Genomic DNA, 19,792 nt, shown 5'->3' with positions numbered 1-19,792 from the left:
ACGCTTCCTCCGGCTGAATTAGCTGCATTCTAACAGCACTCAGCAGTTTCCCGATGGTCAGGTCAGATCATGCAAAACGCTCGTGCAGTTTTAAGTGTGTGCTCTAATGGATCGCACTGCTGTCCCACCGTGCTTGGCCGGTGATTTGGATGTCTGTCTGATCCCCGCTCGGTCTGTGTCGAGTTTATTGTCCCCCTCTTTACGAGGGGTTCCTCTCGGTGCTCTTGTTTCCCCTCACCATCCAAAGGCATCAGGCTCTTATGAGCCGTACAGCAACTTATGATGGTGCAGCAGGTAACGCTGGTAACTTCTTCACATGTGGGTTCAGATTTGTTGCAGTTATTGGACAAAAGCGTCTGCTAAATGAGTAAATGTGTGTGTGTGTGTGTGTGTGTGTGTGTGTGTGTGTGTGTGTGTGTGTGTGTGTGAGACATGTTGCTGGTGTATAGATGGTTGTGTGATTATAGGGAGTTCAGTGCAGTGTATCTAGAGCTGTAAGTCACCTCTGATAAAGGTGATGGCTAAATACCAGTTAATAATCATTGCACTTTGCTTTGGAGAAAAGCATCTGTTACATCTGTCAGTGTAAATGAACTGCATTATCCATTTGGCCTCTGCTCCATATTGTCAACATGTTTGTGGAGCAACACCCTTTCCGCTGCCTTTCAGAATGCTCCGCGTTTAGCTTCTTGTTTCATTTTGATTTTTCATTCACAGTTTCTGCAGCCAGTGTCTGAGTGACCAACTGAGCGCTTGTTGTTAGATTAGTCCGATTTAGCTGTTGAATGTCTGCAGACACTGAAGATCTTTCAACAAAGCTGTCGCCGAATAGAGCACAAAAATAGCTGCTCTGTTTATAAACTGGTGTTATCTTTCATAGTAGATCTCCTTGCAGACTCTCATGGTGTTAATTTAGAAAGGAATTCAGCAGAATCGTAAAGACATTGTTTTATATTTTGCATTCATAATCCCCTTTAAAAAACTAATTCTTAAGCTGACTGCATAAACTGTTCAAGTGGAGCTTTGACGGTTATTACAATTATTGTATAAATTCTATATTTCCCCTCCAGTTCTCGAATACTTTCCTGAATGTAACTGAGCCAATGCATAAATTACATTTTAGATTGTGCCACCTCGGTGAAAGCAGAGATTTCCAGCGACTGAACAAAGTGCTCTGCCTTCGGAACGTCTGTGATGGAGACGACTCGGTGTTGAGGTTCACCCTGGGATAACGCTCCTCCACATGCAGGGAGCGACCGTGTGTCGTCGAGGTCTCTGGGAGGCGGCCGTGAGGTCGTAGGAGTTTAGGGAGAAGTGACAGGAGCTCTGGAGGCGCTGGCCTATCTCACACTCAGCAGATGCCTGCACCACTGAACCTTCACGACAGGTGGAGATGCTAATTGGCACCTCGCACACCGTTACTGTCGTGTGGAAAGCAAGAGGATGGATGGGGGGGAAGGAGATGGGAGGGATGCTGTGACAGACTGGCAGAATTTGGTTCCTCATGTGTAGAAGGCTGATGGCCAGTTTTTTTTCCCCTCTTTCCATAGAAGAGAGATCTCTGCCATTCGTGGCCGTGCTCCATCAGAGCCTCTCCAGTGGACATTCGTGTTTTCTGTAGTGCACTAGCAGTTACCGTCCTGCTATTAATCTTCATGTTAGTGAAATGGTGTTTGTTCAAAATGGTGGTGGTGGTGTCCACCCAGGATGTGAAGGCTAGAATGCACTGTTGTACTGTGTGTGTGAGTCATCCTACATCACCTATTACTCACTTCCTGTAATCCACAGCTGCAGTCATTAGGCCTGGACTCGTGAGCGCACCGCTATCGGCTCGGGCCTCAGGAGAGCGGCCCTTCTGTCTTTGTGCCGTTCAAAGGGCTACCGGTGGCGAGCGGCACAGAATGTCACCAAAGGCCGTATGTCGCGGGGAAGAACAGAACCTTTTCGTTTAAAAGTCAGAGCTTGTGGCAGCGCTAATCTGCATGTTGGAACTCCTCACACAGATGAGCACACTTTTCCTGCATCAGAACACACTCAGTGTAAACATACAGGTCTCTGCCTCATGGATACTGTGCTTACAAGGGGCTCCCTGAAATTCGGTCATACAAGTTCTGTTGAAAAGCTCATTCGGTGCACTTGTTTGTACCTTTTAGTCAGCAGGGTATTTTTTTCTGCCGGCGGTCAACTTTTGGGTTTGAAGTCGACTTCCGTAAGCGCTAGCCTACCTCTTTCCTTCGCGGGGATCTTACCGAAATGCACACCATTTGGTGCGGTCTGTTGTTTTTGTGCAATTAAACTTTTTGTTGACACCTTCGGGGTTCTCCAAGCAATTTGTTGATTGCCGTTGATTACACTAACAAGCCTATGCAAGCTGCTAACGCTTTTCATTATGTTTGGATAAAAAAGCTGTTGTACAACTTGTAGTTAATGATTTATTGCATCTCATTTTCTTCTCAAGGTGTAATGGAACAGATGTACCTTTGCTCTTATTACCTGAATGTTGTATACAATTATTTGACTTGAGTGCAAATGACAAAATTAAACTAAAGTACGGCTGACGACAAAGTAAATAAATGACAAAACATGTTACACAGTAAAAAAAAAAAAAAAAAAAAAAGGAATATTACCGTTGCGCTGAGTTCTCGGTGCAATCTAGCCATGCCCTTTTTATGCTTTGCATATGATGAAACGTAAAGGTGCATTAACTTGCTTTGTTAGCTTTAGAACCCAGAGGGGTGGTGCTGAAGTTTTTGAAATGACATCTTGTGAAATAGATGATTGAAAATTTTTGAAAAAGTTCACATCAGTGATATGCAAGTGTACAACAGGTTAACCTTTCAGAACTGACTGTAAATATGTAATTTTTCCTAAAGAAGAGTCTATTTTGAATGGGAGTTTATAATTATGAAAATAGCACACACATTAAAAACAAGGAATTGTTGGTCACTGTTATAAATGAGTCATATGTGGTCACTATTATAAGGAGAGGAATAACTGCAACAGTGCATTTGTGATAAGGAGTTAAAAATGTATAGTGTCTGTAATTAATGGGTACAGCAGCAGCAGCCCAGTGGTGCTCTGTTGGCACATGATCTCAACAGGCCACGGGCACGGTGAAGTGATGTGACCGGAACAGACCCCAGGCATGACAAGGCATATGTTCGGCCGACTCCATCAGGGGAAGGATACCCGCCATCGGCTTCAGACCCAAACGAGCCGGCCGGACTCGGGGGAAGAGGACCGAACCCCACCCCCAACGCTGGGACCCAGAGAGCAGGACGACAATAGCCATATGGGGCTCTAAATTAGGAAGGAAAATAAAGAGAAAGAAACCTGGCATGATATGGGTTTGGCACAGCTCCTGGATGTTAATTGCACAGTGTTGGCCTAATTCCTGTCTCCATTTTGACCTCTGATTATTAGAGTAATGAACATCCTCCATGGCTACATAGTGAGTGTAATTAAAGCTGACAGTTGGATGGGTTCTCCTATCAAAATGGAGCATTTTTGTTTTTAAGAATATATCAAACTGCTTACTTAGACATACTCCGTGTTAATTTGATCCCAATTGGTGCTGCACTTTTTTTTTTTTTTTTTACTTTGAGTTGTATGTCACTTTGGAGAAATGTGTCTGCCAACTGAATGAATGTAAATGTATTTTCGATCATTAGCGAGTATTTCAGAGAAGAGTGAAAGTATCCTCTGCCACAAATAGCATTGCCCTTTAAGGTTCTGAGTTGATAGCCCTTTGGGTGGAAGTTTTATCTATTTTGCTACTTTGAAAGGCAAGGGACACATTAACCAGTTTCAGAAAATAAATGTCAGTTAACGGTAACTACTGCCCTTAAACCCATCTCGGAAGCAATTAGGCATGATGTAGGGTCCACCCTGGACAGGGCACTAGTCCATGGCAGAGCAAAAACACACTCATTCACTTACACATACTGTACACACTAAGGGCAATTTAGAGAATTCATCCTCAACTCACATCTTTGGACTAGGGGAGGAAATCCTTGCAAATGTGGGGAGAACGTGCAAACTCCACACGGAGTGAGCCGGATTCTAACCCACGTCCTACCGTGTTTGGAAGACAATGTACTGTCCAGTTACAAGTAAAAATGTAACTGCGTAGAAAAGCTAACCCTAGCCTTAGGTACAGATCACATCAACAAGCACTAGGAAGTACAATTGTTATCATTAGCCAGCTACAAGTCTCCCTTAAGCAAAGCAAGTTATTCTTCTTACCTGTAGGTTTGTGTTAGCGAGTTTGTGAAAGACTGAAACCTGAACATAAACTCAGTAAATGAGCTAGTAATTGCAACACAAACATAATCAAACCACAAGGCTTAGATGTTTTTTCAATTTTCTTTTGAATTTGAAATATTGGCAAATAGTTGAAATTAAAAAAGATACACTTGAAATAATATACTTGTCATACTGTTTCCTTACAATAACCCCCTGGTTGCAGTGCATGTGAAAGGGATCCAGGACAATTGTGCTATTTAGGTCCATTTTATTGGTTAGAGCAACAGGAGAAGCCCCACGTCCGGTGTGCCCCTGGACAAATTGGCCTCTGGCTCTGGATTAAAACTGGTCATGCAGGTGGTTTCATATCTCAGCACTTCACAGCTTATCAGATTACCATCAGCGGCGAAGGGCTCATGAGCTATCCAGCAGGTCCCTGTTGGGTCAAGTGCTTCTGAACCCTGGACATGCTTGAAGGGAGCCATTCGCGAGCCCTACTCCTCTGGCCCATACGTTTCATTGGCCGTCAGAAGTGCAACTTCCACGTAGCTGTAAGGGAGGAGGTAACATCTCTCTGTAACCTACACATTCTTTATGAAGTAATGGGAGACGCTGCAATTCATATTCCCTCTCTCAGGTGATTATGAACTGCCTCGTCTAATGGGTTGGTGTGTTTCTGCAGAACCGACTGTGATGCGAGGAAGTGCTGCGCGTGGATGGCCAGCCATACGTTGCCCGATGTAGGTCAGGCAGGGAAATGGTAGTGGAGAACGCGAGCCTCTGGGAGAACGCCGGCCCTGCAGCAGGGTATCGCTGCAGATGAACTGATGGCAGAGAATAGCAAGGGGAGGGGTTGGGAGGGAGAGATGACGGTAGAATTAGCGCTCTCTCCGCAGTGGAAATCCAGGCTTAGGAGACACCGATGCTTGCTCTCGCATATTAATCACAAGTGTGTTAGCAGTTGCGTCTCAAGCCCATCTGTGGGATTATTGGGAGTGAAACAAATGCATACTTAATTACCGCCGGGAAAATATTGAAAGAAGTAGTACATGGTATCAATTGCTGAGTTTGACTGTGTATGTCTGTATGCTCACAGAGCAGAAGAACAAAGAGATTCGCATCTGAAGGAAGCTCTTCCTCATTCTCCTGTTTACGCATAGCTAATTGTATGTGGTAGTTCCGTAGGAACTGAAATAGAGGCTTATATTCAGGCATCAAGTTGAAACAAACCGATGAAAAGTAAAGTGAAGTGACTTCAGTCGGAAGACCGTTTACAGTCTGTGAAAGGAAGTTCCGTAGCACTCCTGAGATACTCTGAGTACACTAATCAATTTAATGATATAAACAGACAAATTGCATTGTTCATTCATTCATTACTGAGAGCTGTTTGTCCAGAGCAGGGTTGCGGTGATCCAGACCTTAACCTGGAAACACAGGATGTGAGGCAGGGGACACCCTGGGTGGGACACCAGTCCACTGCAGGACAATCACATAATCTCGTTCATTTGCACATACGTGCATTAAGATCTGTTTAGAGTTACTTTGGAGTCACATTAAAAATGTGTTTTTGGACCATGGGAGGAAACCCCCCACACACAGGGGAAATCTGCAAACTCTGCACTGACTACATCACATTCAAACCCTGCTACATTGAGACTGCTTTGCTCTTCCGCCTCTGCCTGCTTGGTGGTCCCGTGCACAAAAGTTCTGAAATCCAAAGCGCAAAGGTTTTCGGTTCTGGTTTCGATGTGGTGGAATGACCTCCCTCTGTCACTCAGAACTGCCGATTCTCTCGGTACATTTAAGAACCGTTTTAAATCTCACCTCTTCCAGACTCACTTCTCCCATGAGCTCTTAAGTGCATGTTAATATATAAATGTTCATGCTCAATAACTTTGTGATCATAACTGTTGATTAACGGATAAACTTTTACGCAGCTACTCATGTGATGTAATTGTTAGAATTTTGTGAATAGAAATAGTCGATTGATGGATAAACCTTTAGGCAGCAACTTGTGTGATGTACATTAGTTTATATGGTGGAAAGTAACAAATTAACTGTGCTTAGAATTATGCGTCTGCATCTAAGTGTCTCTTTCTGTTGATGTAATGCACACATTGCGCTTTCTATGAGATGTACATCACTTTGGAGAAGAGTGTCTGCTAAATGAATAAATGTAAATGTAAACCCACATCTGAACCAAAATCCCAGGAGCTGTGACTTACCAGCACTACCTGCTGCACATTGTTCTACAGACTGTGTCAAAACTAGTAAAAGCCAAGGACAGGTGTATTGAATGGACCTACACTGGGAATTCTTTGGTCAGTTCCTTCACCACATGATTAATCACTATGTTCGAGTGGTAAGACAAAACATTTTGAGGAGTTATATTCACCTGTTTGCAAGAGGACATGGTTTTTGTCTCACAATTTTTGTTAACACCGTGTGAAATAATAAAGTCATCGATTGTGCTGATAGTCACTTCTCTGCTGCTAGTCAGTCGATTGAACAGTTATGGCCTCCGAGATCAAAGGGTGGAAAACCAAGATGTTTTTGCTTTGTTAGAACGTCACATCTCTTACGAGAACTCTGTAGGTTGGCAGTTGATAATGTGTTCCAGATGTAATAATGTCACTATGTAGAAAAATGTCTGAGTTGCGTAATTTTGTCTGCGTTCCAAAATTCCATCCATATTCTGCCAAGCATTATGGGATAGAACACTTCTGGTGCTTGTTCCACATAGGAGTTACTGGGCTCAGATTTCTGTAGGTAGTTAAATGAGATTTTAAAAAAAATTTTAAAAAACAGTACCTATAAATCTCAGTGGCCTACTCTTTCTTAAATATTTTCCTGGCAGTCATCTACACTGAGTAGATGCAGGTATCATTGTGAAAGGGGTGCAAACATCAGGCCATCTCAGGCATAGCCAGAGGCCCAACGCCCAGGTTACCCCCCAGTGGTGGCTGCAGCACGGGTGGCCGTTAACCTTTCCAGAGACATTTAGAGAAAAGGGACCACGTGCCTGCGGATGTCAGCAAGTCGCCTGGAAAAAACACCGTCTCACGTTGACGGATAACATGAGCGCCGCAGAGCACGGGAAAGAGGCGAAAAGAGCAGCAGAGAAGTTTGAGCTCCACTGAGCCACACACCCCAAAATAAAGAACCTCAGTGTCTGTCCACACTGGTTTTAAAGGCAGCTTTGCACACAGGCGGTCGGCCCACTGGGTGGGGTGGGGCGGGGTGTTACCCTCACACGGCCTGGTACGGGCAATGCTTTTGAGGCCATTCATTTGAATAGATAGTCCCGAGATGCGCCTAGCATTTCGTTAGGAAATGTTCTTGTCATGATGACCAGAGCCGCAGTTTCAAGTTTGCTTAAAATCAAATTTGTGTGACGCATTTAACTGTCTCTCGCAGTGCAGTGAGGTCACAGTCTCTGGAACTACCTGAATTTTGCTTTTTGTCTTTTACTCTGGACTTTGTTTAATTGATGTTAGAGGAAATAAATTTAATTGCATTACACAAATGTTCCTTTTGCCTTAGGTATGAATTTGCTGCAATTATTTTGTTTTGTTCATTAATTTTTCCATTATCAATAAATACTTGTGCAGTGCCAGGAACCCATTCCAGTCCATGGAAGAGTAATCTTTGTCTCTCACTAGGAGCAATTCAGAGTCACCAGTTAATCTGGAAGACATACAAACTCAACACAGCAGGATTTAAACCCATGTCCCAACCCAAAGTGCAGGAGCTGAGAGGCTCTGCATTGATAGATCATGACATTTATGTCTTTAGCACCTCCCCATTTGTACAGGTGGATAATTTTTAGTGGAGCAATTTTAGGGTAAGTACTTTGTTCAAGGGTACTACAGTCAGACATGAGATTAGAACCTCTTACCTTTGGGTCCGAAGGCGGCAGCAGCACTAGCCACTATGCTACTAGCCATCTTTTTGCTGAGGTCTGGTACGTTTGGCCTCTTCATGCAAAACCAGTCCAACAGAAGCAACTGTAGGTCAGGTGCGAGTGATTTCTTACAGCTGTTTTGTCATGACATGTCAGGCTCCGTGCAGCATTCAGTTATGTTTTCCACAGAAGATTTTTCACACAAGTGCTTTTTGTTGGTAAAACTGAAGTGACAGTGATTAAAGGCTTGGTGCAGGCATCTCACACAGAGCCCATCTGTCTTCTTGTCAAGAAATGCAGTTATTTCAAGCAATTCATTAGACAACATAGGAACAGACAGGTGACATTGTCACCGACATCCCCTTGTCCCTGTGCCCCGTATTTGCTTACGTGCTTCTGTTTAGTGTGTCCGTGCAGCTGTCTGTAGTGATGTATATTGCCATAGTGACCCTGAGAGGCCGTTATTGTAATCTCGCGGGAATAAGCTTCCTGAACATCCATTATGGTTTCTTTTTCCAACAGCTAGTATCGGCACCACCAAGGTACAAAGCAATGTCGGCGAATATTTCCGTGCGCTTGTTTTCTTTACGTCTTACAAACATCTCTTCCTCGCGTTGGAAACGGCGAGCATCTTGACAGCCATCCCCGCACCGGCGAGAGCTATAAACGCTAGTATTGATCCTCTAATGAGCTGTCAGAATGCTGATATCATACCACCGGTTGAATGGTATAAATACTGTGCAGCGTTTTTGTTCCTCCAGATGAACGGGGTCTTGTGTTTACAACAGCTGCAAGATAACCTACCGCATCCTTCAATAAATCAAACCCTTGGTCACGTAGCTTGAATGGTGGGGCGCACGTGGTGCATATGCAAAGAACTCGAAGCGAAATAAAGACGTATCTGTGGAGCCAGTGAGTCTCCAGAAAGGAAGGTCTGAACGTCTGTTAATAGCACAACGGGGCGGCTGCACATATTAATGTTTTACCTCTGCTGTTGGTAGGGTAAACAGACAACCCGTTTTCTCGCTAAGACAGAATAGAGTCCCATTGAGGAGAAATGCAAATGACCCGTCCGAAGCATAGAGGCTTTCTGAAGGCTGAAAAGGCATTCTTCCCCCTGCATAAGTGCTTTTTGTGTGCGCCTTCCACAGACAAACAGAAGTCCACGTTGAGCACGGCAAGCGGCTGCACGGGAGGTGTGGCTCTCTGAAGTGTTTGCAGACTGTTTGTGTGGTGCAGCTCGCAGCCAAGGAGCTCCTACTCAGATGTTTCCTGTAGGAGGCCAGGGCCAGCGTAGGCAGCCTGCGGAGACCCTAAAAATCAATGAAATATGCGAGGCATTACACGCAGACCCAGTGGCATAAAGCTGTTGTGTCACTTCTTTAATGAAATCGGTTAATTCTGTGTCGGAATCCGCTGCACCGTCTGAGCAAAAGGGAGTTTTGTGGGGACAATTAGTCGGAATAATTATTAAGAATCCAAAGGGGAAAGTTTTAATGGGTTAAATGAGAAAAATCCTAATCTGTTTATGAAATTAGTAGCTTTCATTTTTATCCTCCCAGGATTTAATTAGAGTATCTGGAGCACATTAGCTGTCATTAATTCAGCTGCACTTTGAATTGAATTTTGGGTGGGGTGGGGGGGTTAGCTGTGGAAAAAAAGGTCACAGAATCTGTTCTTGCAGTAGCAGTAGAATATTTTAACATGCTCTTTCTGTTGAAATTTGACAATGAGACATGAGGTGCTGGCTCCCTGGAGTCGACCCTATCTGTCCCACTGCGCAGCACTCTTCCCGCTTCAAATAATATTTAACATTGTTTCACGTCTGTACATTGAAGGACAAGGTGGCAGGTGACAGACAGGAAGCTGTGAGGTCGACGTGGGCTGTTGTCAGTGGGCGGTACGTTGAAGTGTGCTACAGCATAGATACAGAGAGCTGCCGTTTCTGCCCACTCAGCTGTTCCTTTAAGCCTCTTTCGGGTCAGCCGTTTGAAAGCCGCTGCACGTCTGTGCATCGATGGGGTGGAAGAGCTTACACGAGCCGTCTACACCCCGCCCCTGTTATTAATTACTCATCCGTTCGGTCAGTGACGGCTAAGAGAGCTCCGGCCGAACACACAGGCTTCGCGCAATCGTGTGGGCGGGTCAAAGTGATAACCCGTGTTGTGCATTATAGAGTTTGTAGGTGGTCCACCGGGCAATCTGTAGCATCCTGTTGTTTGTCTTACATTTACATAGTTTCATTTAGCAGACGCTTTTCTCCAAAGCGACGTACATCTCAGACGAAAAATACTAGGAGTGCATTACATCAACAGAAGTCTTTGGAACTTTTCTAACCTTGGGTTTGTGGGATTGTGTCGAGGAAGAATGCGCACCAACAGCAATCAAAAAGGCCGGTGACATTTATGCTATATCTGTGTACTTTACCTACCCTGTGATGGACTGGTATCTTGTCCAGGGTGTACTGTACCTAGCACAGCGACCTATCCATTTGGAATAGGCTCTGGACCACCGTGACCCTGCCTTAGGACAAGCAGTTATTTGTAATGATAGAGTAATAGGGCATCTTTCCAAAAATTACACATTTCCAACACATCCTTCATCGGGATAAGATATATGCGGTACTTTTGGTATCTAATTTCAGCATCTCAGAGCATAAGCCTGAAAGTTGCAAATGGTGTGGGATCAGTTTTAAGCCTGAGGTGGCCACATGGGCTGGAAAAACACCAGGGACAGCAGGTTTTCCCAGACCAGTTCAGGCTCTTATTTTAAACAAATAAGCAACTAAACTTGTAAAGGCAAAACCCAAAGACAAACTCAACAAGGGAAGAATCCAGCACCAGAAATGTCCGTAACCAAAAGTACACATCAGGTAACTACAGGGAATTAAGCCAATACCCTGTCTACTGTGCTCGAGTCTCTCTAGGACCAGCTGCCATAAATGTCCATTCTTGATGTTCTCTCAATGAGCAGCTTGTCTCCATTATGCTCAGTTGGTGTGGGGTGGGCAGTGGGGATCTGTCCCTCAGTTTTATCCCCACCCCATCCATGCCACAGCTCTACCACCCACCAGCTCACAGATGATTAAATAACAAACTGTCTCTTTAATTTACCACACTGATATAAAAGGTGTTTTTTTTAGATCAGGAATGCAGAATGTAGAGTTCTTCACAAAATGGCTTCCTTCATGATTAATGTGTTAACTATGGCTCCTTCATGCAGTGTTTTGTTTGTAAATCAAGCCATCTGGCGATAATCTTCCTCTTCGAGAAAAGGTTCAACCAGGAATTTTCCAAAGAATGTTTTGAAATGCCTTTTCTTAAGGTTATAAAGAAAACATGGCACAAATGGTACAAAACACAGTCGTTCAGGTTGCACTCTTAGTAACCAGGCTGTCGACACTGTCAGCCTTTCCTCAAACTGTTACTCCTCCCTGCTGTAGTCATTCTCTGCATTACAACATCTGCTGTTTTCAACTACAAAGTTCCTTGTACTGTTTTCAGTAACTTCCTCGCGATATTCCTTCTCACACTAGCTTCTATGTTCTTGTTTAATTCTTGAGTCCTCTGTCGAGATCTCAAGAGACGGTTGGCTGGCTGACTCAGATGATGACTATTCTACATCAGGAGGTGATTGGCTGTTTCCGGTGGCGATTATTCTGTATCTGGAGGTGATTGGCTGTCTCGGGTAGCCATTATTGTGCATCAGAAGCACATTGGCTTCTTCACGAATTGATTTTTCTCTCTCAGCCGGCGATTGGCTGCGGCGTAGGGACTGGATGTAGAGGAGAGGTGTCGAACCAGCACTCCTTTGTCGTACCTTGCTCGTGTGTGTCAGTGCTCTTCCTGTGTGGCCTCACTAGGCTGTTCTCTAGCGCCTACAGAGCACTGTAAATGGTAAAAGGATTTCTGTGTTATGACACTGTAATTGGAGCTAGACATTGTGACCGGAGCAGGTACCATGTGTCAAGGGCTCGTTGCAGTTGCAGTCTTCCACACAAAGTTTAATGTCCATTTACGTTTATTCACTTAGCAGACGCTTTTGCCCAAAGCGACTTACAACAGATACTACGTAATGTTACTAGCCCACACACCTTATTCACCAAGGTGACTTACACTGCTATATACACTACTTACAATGGGTCACTCATCCATACACCAGTAGAACACACTCTCTCTGTGACACTCACACACTATGGGGGAACCTGAACAGCATGTCTTTGGACTGTGGGAGGAAACCAGAGCACCCAGAGGAAACCCACACAGACACAGGGAGAACATGCAAACTCCACACAGACTAAGCAGAGATTGAACCCACCACCAGCAGCACTACTCACTGTGCCACTGTGCTGCCCATTTTAGCTGCATTGCCGTTTTAGCAATGGATGTTCACATAGGCATTTCTAGGCTCTTCCGTGTCTAATAATGACCTGATATTGTCATAATGTTCTTTTAAGTGGCACACTTCATTTTTCAGGGCTGGGCAGCAAGCACTGTCTTAATGATGTGACAGATGTGCTTAATACTCCATTACTGTGAAAGCCATTTTGTTTTTTTATCATATCTCATAAAATTTCACATGAGAATGTCTTATCTTCCTCAACAGCCCCTCCGTACACCCTCCCCTTTGATTTATTCCAGAGAATCTCCCCGAATCTCAGCTAGGTCAGTCAGTGGTTAGAGCCATCACCTTACAGTCAAAGGACCCAGGTATGAATCCCACCTCCAGCTGTAGTACCTTTGAGCAGGGCACTTAGTCTCAATGGCTGCAGTAAAATTTACTCAGCTGTGTAAATGAGTAAATAATTATATGTAGCTTAGTGTAAACATGTGAAGTAAGGCACTTTGGAGACATTCATTAGCTGAATGAATAAATGCTTTAGTAATAAATAATACTTGGAGCTGAGCTGTAGTGATTCCGGTCAGTCAAATTATGCCAGTACAATTAAGGCAATCAGCAACAGAACTCTTCAACACTGCAGAATGAAACATTAAAATGGGTTAAAATAACCCAAACGCTGACACTTCAGAAATTGTCTGTAGGACCTCTTTAAAAGCAGCAAGAGAAGATTTTCGTTAACTGCGCAGCTCGTAAGAGGCTCAATGATGTCGTGGAACAAGTCCAGCTCAACGCTTCGGTTCCAAATGCCATTAATCCACGGTGCTGCCCGGAGGCGTTATTGTGAGAAAATCCCTCACAGTAGACCAAACGGTTTCACCCTTCGACTTTAAAGCGGTGAAACGGTTCTCTTCCCGCAGATCTGAGCTGACGTGACACTTGAGCCTTACACCTGAACTGTCTTTCCGTTGCTGCCCTGATACTGCCGATAACGTTGGGCAGCATTTCAGAGACTTTAAGTCCATCGTGATGTTGTAAAGTGGCTAATATGGAGGTGGAGTTTAAGCAGAGGTCCCATAACCTTTGGATAAAGTATTTTCTCCACTGAAATATCCAGGTCTGTTTGTAGCTTAAACTCTGAGTCTCCTAAATCACTAAATACTAATAATAAAACTCTGCATCGAGAGGTGTGTTTATGGTAAATTGTGGCTCCTGGCCTTTTCAAATTGCCAGGCTCACTGGAGGGCTGTGGAAGTACAGAGTAAACTTGCTGCCGGGTGACTTAACTAGTGCTATCATCAATCAAATGGATGTAACAAATATAAAGTGTATTCATAAGTCTTCCATACCTATATATAGCCTGTTAAACATTTAAATTGGCGCTATTTCGGTTCATGTGGCATCATTAGGGTGTCCATTTTCGGGATATTAAATTTGTGTTGCGGCTGAGTAATATTGTGGCATGATAACAGCTGTAAGTGAAATATAAAACCTTTTAACTTGTGATGCAGTTTTTTTATGCACAAACCTGAACATGAGCTTCAGGTTTCGATTACCCCGATTATATTATTAGTTGCTGATGTAGCTAATTTGAAATGAAAAACATTCTATACTGTATGTCTTTAAACCTTATATATATTTATATTTATATTTATATATACACCAATCAGCCAAAACATTAAAACCACTGACAGGTGAAGTGAATAACATTGATTAGCTCATTACACTGACATCTGTCAAGGGGTGGGATATATTAGGCAGCAAGCAAACAGTCAGTCCTTAAATTTGATGTGTTGAAAGCAGTAAAAATGAGCAACCGCAAGGATCTGGGCAACTTTGACAAGGGCCGAATTGTGATGGTTAGACGACTGGGTCAAAGCATCTCCAAAAATGGCAGGTCTTGTGGGGTGTTTCCGGTATGCGGTGGTTAGTACCTACCAAAAGTGGTCCAAGGAAGGACAACCGGTGAATCGGCGACAGGGTCATGGGCACCCAAGGCTCAAGGCGTGAGGAGCAAAAGCTAGCCTGTCTGGTCTGATCCCACAGAAGAGCTACTGTAGCACAAATTGCTGAAAACCTTAATGCTGGCCGTGATAGAAAGGTGTCAACACAAAGTGCAGACTGGTCAGAGTGCCCATGCTGACCCCCTGTCCACTGTCGAAAGCGCCTATAATTTTCACGTGAAAGTCAGAACCGGACCATGGAGCACTGGAAGAAGGTGGCCTGGTCCGATGAGTCACGTTTTCTTTTAGGTCATGTGGACAGCTGGGTTCATGTGTGTGTCTGGGGAGGAGATGGCAGCAGGATGCACTATGGGAAGAAGGCAAGCTGGCAGAGGCAGTGTGATGCTCTGGCCAGTGCTCTACTGGGAAACCTTGGCATTTGTGTGGATGTTACTCTGACACGTACCACTTACCTACAGATTGTTGCAGACAACGTACACCCCTTCATGGCAACAGTATTCCCTGATGGCAGTGGCCCTGCCACACTGCGAAAATTGTTCAGGAATGTTTTGAGGAACATGACAGAGCTCAAGGTGTTGACTTGGCCTCCAGATTCCCCGGATCTCAATCCGATCGAGCATCTGTGGGATGTGCTTGAAAAACAAGTCCAATCCATGGAGGTCTCACCTTGCAATTTACAGGACTTCAAGGATCTCCTGCTAACATCTTGGTGCCAGATACCACAGGACACCTTCAAAGGTCTTGTGGAGTCCATGCTTCATCGGGTTAGAGCTATTTTGGCAGCACGAGGGTGACCTACACAATATTAAGCAGGTTGTTTTAATATTTTGGCTGATCGGTGTATGTATAGTATATATAACAACAGACTCGAATGTTCAAGGAATGCTTGCCAAGGGTTTATTTCTGACAGAGTTTATAACATGGTGTTAAAAATTTGGATTTAATTTGTATTGAAATTCACCCTACAAAGTGACATCATTGCTATTAATACATTTGCGAGACTGAGGAGTCCAAAGCGACTTAAGACAACCGACAATCGTCCCATTTATACAGCTGGATTACTGAAGCGATTCGGGTTAAGTACCTCTCTCGGAGGTGCTACGGCTGTTCCTCTCCTTGGGTTTCAACCTGCAACCTTCTGGTCACGAGTCCACTTACTTAACCACTTCACCAGCTGCTGCTCATATCAGATGCAACTATCATGTTGTCAGCAGTTGTTCCAGGGCATTTCCGAATGTGAGGTCATGCTCGCTGGGTCCAGAGAACGTGTGGTCCAGTGGACTTGCACACTTGTGTTACTGGGAGATCAGTCCTTTCTAATTGGGATACCTGAGAGCCCCGCCTCTCCTTTGACTCCATTAACTGCAGCATTGCACAACCGTGGCATTTTTAACTGGGGTGTAGTATTCTCCAGGTGGAGCTTGAATTTGACACTTACTGGTGCAATTTTTTACTGTTGAGATTCCTTTTATTAGAATGAAATGGATGCCCACGTTTGGTTTGCGCTGTGCCTGTTTGTAAAGGTGAACTGAGGGCTGCGAAGCCTGGCCGTGCTCCCCTTTCCACCTTGGAGGGCATGAAACTGCGATGTCTGCCGTAGTGCTGCAGCTGCCGTAAAACCGTCCCCCACTCCCACCCCTACCCCCACCCCCTGCTTGTCTTCCCCACGAGCCTACTGCGGTTTTCCACCGGCTTCTTGTCATAATTTTTCCTTACACCGCACACCAGCCATCCGCTGTAGACATCCCTGCATGTCCCACAATGTTTTTGATTTAATTTTTACACCCCTTTCTTATTTTCCAGTTTCTTGTTAGTATTTTGACTATAGTAATTAAACAGCATTGTACCTGAAGCCTTTCCATATGCACTGAAGTTTCTTTCGGTTTTTTTCCTTCCTTTTTGCTGTTGCAGGGTCGATGCACGAGAGAGAACTGCAAATACCTTCACCCACCAGCACACTTAAAGACCCAGCTAGAAATAAACGGGCGCAACAACCTCATCCAGCAGAAGACGGCGGCTGCAATGCTGGCACAGCAGATGCAGTTCATGCTGCCAGGCACGACCATGCAGCCTGTCGTAAGTACCCCAGTGCCCCACACAGCAGTGCAACACAGAGGCTCACTGATTACTGCCCCATCCTGGCCCCTGCTTTCTGAGAGAGCGGTGGACATACCGACGATCCTGGACAAGGGCTTCACAGTAATATTGGCAGTTAACGCAACTCTGCGAGAGTTTATCTGAACACGAGGGGAAAAAAGAAGAGCTCTGCCGGAGCTGGTTTAGCTCAGCTGATTTTACTTTGTGTGCTTGGATTGTGGGCCGCACCTCACATCCTCACACCCGCTGCAGAGATCCAGAGCCAGGACAGGAGAGCAGTGGCCAGTGAGCCAGGGTCTCAGTCCATCAGTTATGTGTCAGCTTCTCTCCCAGAGCCTAGACTGGCTGGCCTTCAGAGGCAGCACCCTATTGAAATGCATAACTGGCATGATGGACCATAGCTATTATGTATCTCCTGTTGAATATTGATGAGCCCTCCTGTTGTCCTAGGGGGCAGCAAAGGTAGCCTTGGAAGGCCAAACAATCAAATCCATGGAATGAATTAGTTAGTGCTGGTTTGTTATAGGGCTACTGGCTGACTGGCTTCTACCTCTATCACAGACTTGTTCTCCTTTACCTGGGTAAAGCCCTGTGAGACACCCCCGGTCTCCTAGATCTTGCAGCACTCGATCCAGCTAACACATTTTTAACACACTAAACAGTCATGCAGCACTTACAGCACTGTTTTATAATTATATTTATGGATGTGTTAACAGTCCTTGCCCATCTCTCCTCCACAGCCCACATTTCCTGTAACCCAAGGTCTAGGAACAAGCCCAGGCATTAGCTATACCCCGTACCTGACCCCTATGACCCACGGAATGGGCCTTGTTCCAACGGAGATGCTGCCCACCACCCCAGTGATCGTCCCCGGAAGCCCACCCGTCACGGTGCAGGGCTCCTCCTCCACACAGAAGCTGCTGAGGGCTGACAAACTCGAGGTACACACACCACCTGTTGCTGCTGGACACACACTGTAATGGACAGCTTGCTGATCACATTCTACTTTGGGACGTGTCCCGACACATGACTGTAATCTTCTTTTAGCTGAATTAATTGTGCTGTGGAAAATTATTTATTTAATATTTACTCAAATTCATAGTCACAGGATGTTTACATGCACTTCTATCTAATTTAAATTAAATCATATATACAGTATATATGTTGCAGCCAACTGTGTACAAACTGTATGAATAGTTTTTATTATACAGCATGTTTATAAGACTCTTACTTTATCTGTTTTCAGAAATAATGATTACTTATATTTAGTGTTCCAGAGAAAAATTACAGTTTGATGTTGATTCTTCTCTTACCTTTGTGTTGTATTTTTTTGCTGCTTAGTAATCGAGAACCAGAGTGGTTCATTGACAGCTGATGTTTCTGGAGCACTCAGTGTCAAGGGTTGTTATTGGTGATCATGTTGCAGAAATGACAAGGGCTTTGCATGTGCTCTGGTTCCTGAAAGGCTTTCCTATCCCTCACTAAGTGGAACAATCGATAAGCAATCAATACATTCGGGGACAGCCCATTAGGATTTTTAAGTAATACAGTAGGAGAGTGTAGTTACGCTCTTTTTTACCTATGTAAAGTGCATTCCAGCATGACGCTTTAGCGTCTACACATTCTGTACCGCAGCAAGGATTTCAGAATGGTCCTGTTCAGGTAGTTGGAAATATTGTTCAAAGTAGCATGAATGTGTAAAAAGAAACACCTCTTCTGGGAGACATTGTTTTAATTTCCCAAGAAATTATTATTACTAACAAGTAGAATAGGATACACTCGTTTCTGTTACTGTATCTGCAATCTCTATTAATGTTTATTTAGCCGAGAAAAGTGATGTTAAATGTCATCCAAATGTCATTCATGCTGCAGCTTGTGTAATAGCTCTGTATTATGACCCATAACATGATTTTAAAAGAACAAATCAAAGTCATGATATTGATCTACAATGACTTGCATATTGGTGTTTGTTTTTTTGTGTCTGTCATTTTTTTGTGTGTCTATGCATTGTTTTCCTGTCTGTGTCTGGATGTGTGTATGTGTACATGTTACTGCTTGGGTGTGTGTGTCTCGGTGTCCACGCACACGTCCCCACATGTGCGTGCGTGTGCGTGCGGTACTCGTGTAGGTGTGTCGGGAGTTCCAGCGGGGCAACTGTGCACGGGGAGAGACGGACTGCCGATTTGCACACCCCAGCGACAGCCCCATGATCGACACGAGCGACAACACAGTCACCGTCTGCATGGACTACATCAAGAGCCGCTGCTCACGGGAGAAGTGCAAGTACTTCCACCCACCAGCGCACCTGCAGGCCAAGATCAAGGCCGCCCAGCACCAGGCCAGCCAGAATGCCGTGGCTGCGCAGGCCGCCGCCGCTGCCGCCATGGTGAGAGCCCATCGCCAGCCTTGTCCCTGCCAGTCTTGCACACACTCCTCATGCAGGCTGACGGAATAGCAAACACCCTCCACCATACACTCAATACAGGTCAAAGCGAGGGGAGCAGATCTCGCCCTCGAGGGCCACAGGGTACGCTGGGTTTTGTTCCAGCTCTGCCGCTAATTGGTTGATGGAAGCTATTATTTGCCCCCCTGCCTCAAGGGTTCAATTTGCAAACCCTGGGACTGGACAGTAGTTCTGCTGAGTATTGCTGTGGGATATTTCTCCAACAGATACCCACCAGTTTTGACAATAACAAAGTCATTTTCACTGAGATGTGAGCAAGTGACACATAAAGCCTGTGTATGTAAACTGAAGATGTGCAAAGAAATACAGATGATGTTCGTGGAAAATAGTTTGGTTGTGGCAGCCATTACTTGCCTCTTTTTCTCATAAAACTTGGATGGTAATTAGAAATGTAAATCATATTTATAGTGCTATATGCTTTTTTTAATCATATATGCACATATTGTGTTCATACAGATTGAAAAGATAATGATAGTTCAGTGTAAATTTTGCCGAGAATGTATGTTTTCGGTTTGCTGTCTCATTATCACATGACATGTGGAGCACTGTTTCAGTTTAATAAAATGGTATAATTAATGTTTATGACAATGCACACGCAGGCAACACACAATGAACACGGTAAATTAGAAATGTTTAGGCTTAAAATATATTTTCTAAGAAAGGGGATTTACTAATTCAAAGTAATGGTTTAGAATCCTGTATAAATAGAAATGTTGATTAAACTGCAGGCACAGAGCAGTCCATTGAATTCTGTAACACTCATTGTGAAGGTGTTTCTGC

General features: G+C 44.4%; 1 protein-coding gene across 17 annotated transcripts in view; it reads left to right on the top strand.

Annotated features, from left to right (window-relative positions):
- Positions 1–19,792, top strand: part of mbnl2 (muscleblind-like splicing regulator 2) — a 58,274-nt gene that overhangs the window by 26,142 nt on the left and 12,340 nt on the right. For all 17 annotated transcript variants that reach the window (XM_018725094.2, XM_018724999.2, XM_018725034.2 and 14 more), the window contains 3 exons: positions 16,363–16,527; positions 17,289–17,489; positions 18,677–18,934. In XM_018725094.2, coding sequence (XP_018580610.2) covers positions 16,363–16,527; positions 17,289–17,489; positions 18,677–18,934 — 624 coding nt within the window. The remainder of the gene's footprint in view (positions 1–16,362; positions 16,528–17,288; positions 17,490–18,676; positions 18,935–19,792) is intronic.

The sequence above is a fragment of the Scleropages formosus genome, chromosome 14 (genome assembly GCF_900964775.1).
Source record: "Scleropages formosus chromosome 14, fSclFor1.1, whole genome shotgun sequence".
Lineage (NCBI taxonomy): Eukaryota > Metazoa > Chordata > Actinopteri > Osteoglossiformes > Osteoglossidae > Scleropages > Scleropages formosus.
Note: the sequence above shows the minus strand (reverse complement) of the source record. Positions and strands in the feature narration are given on the sequence as shown.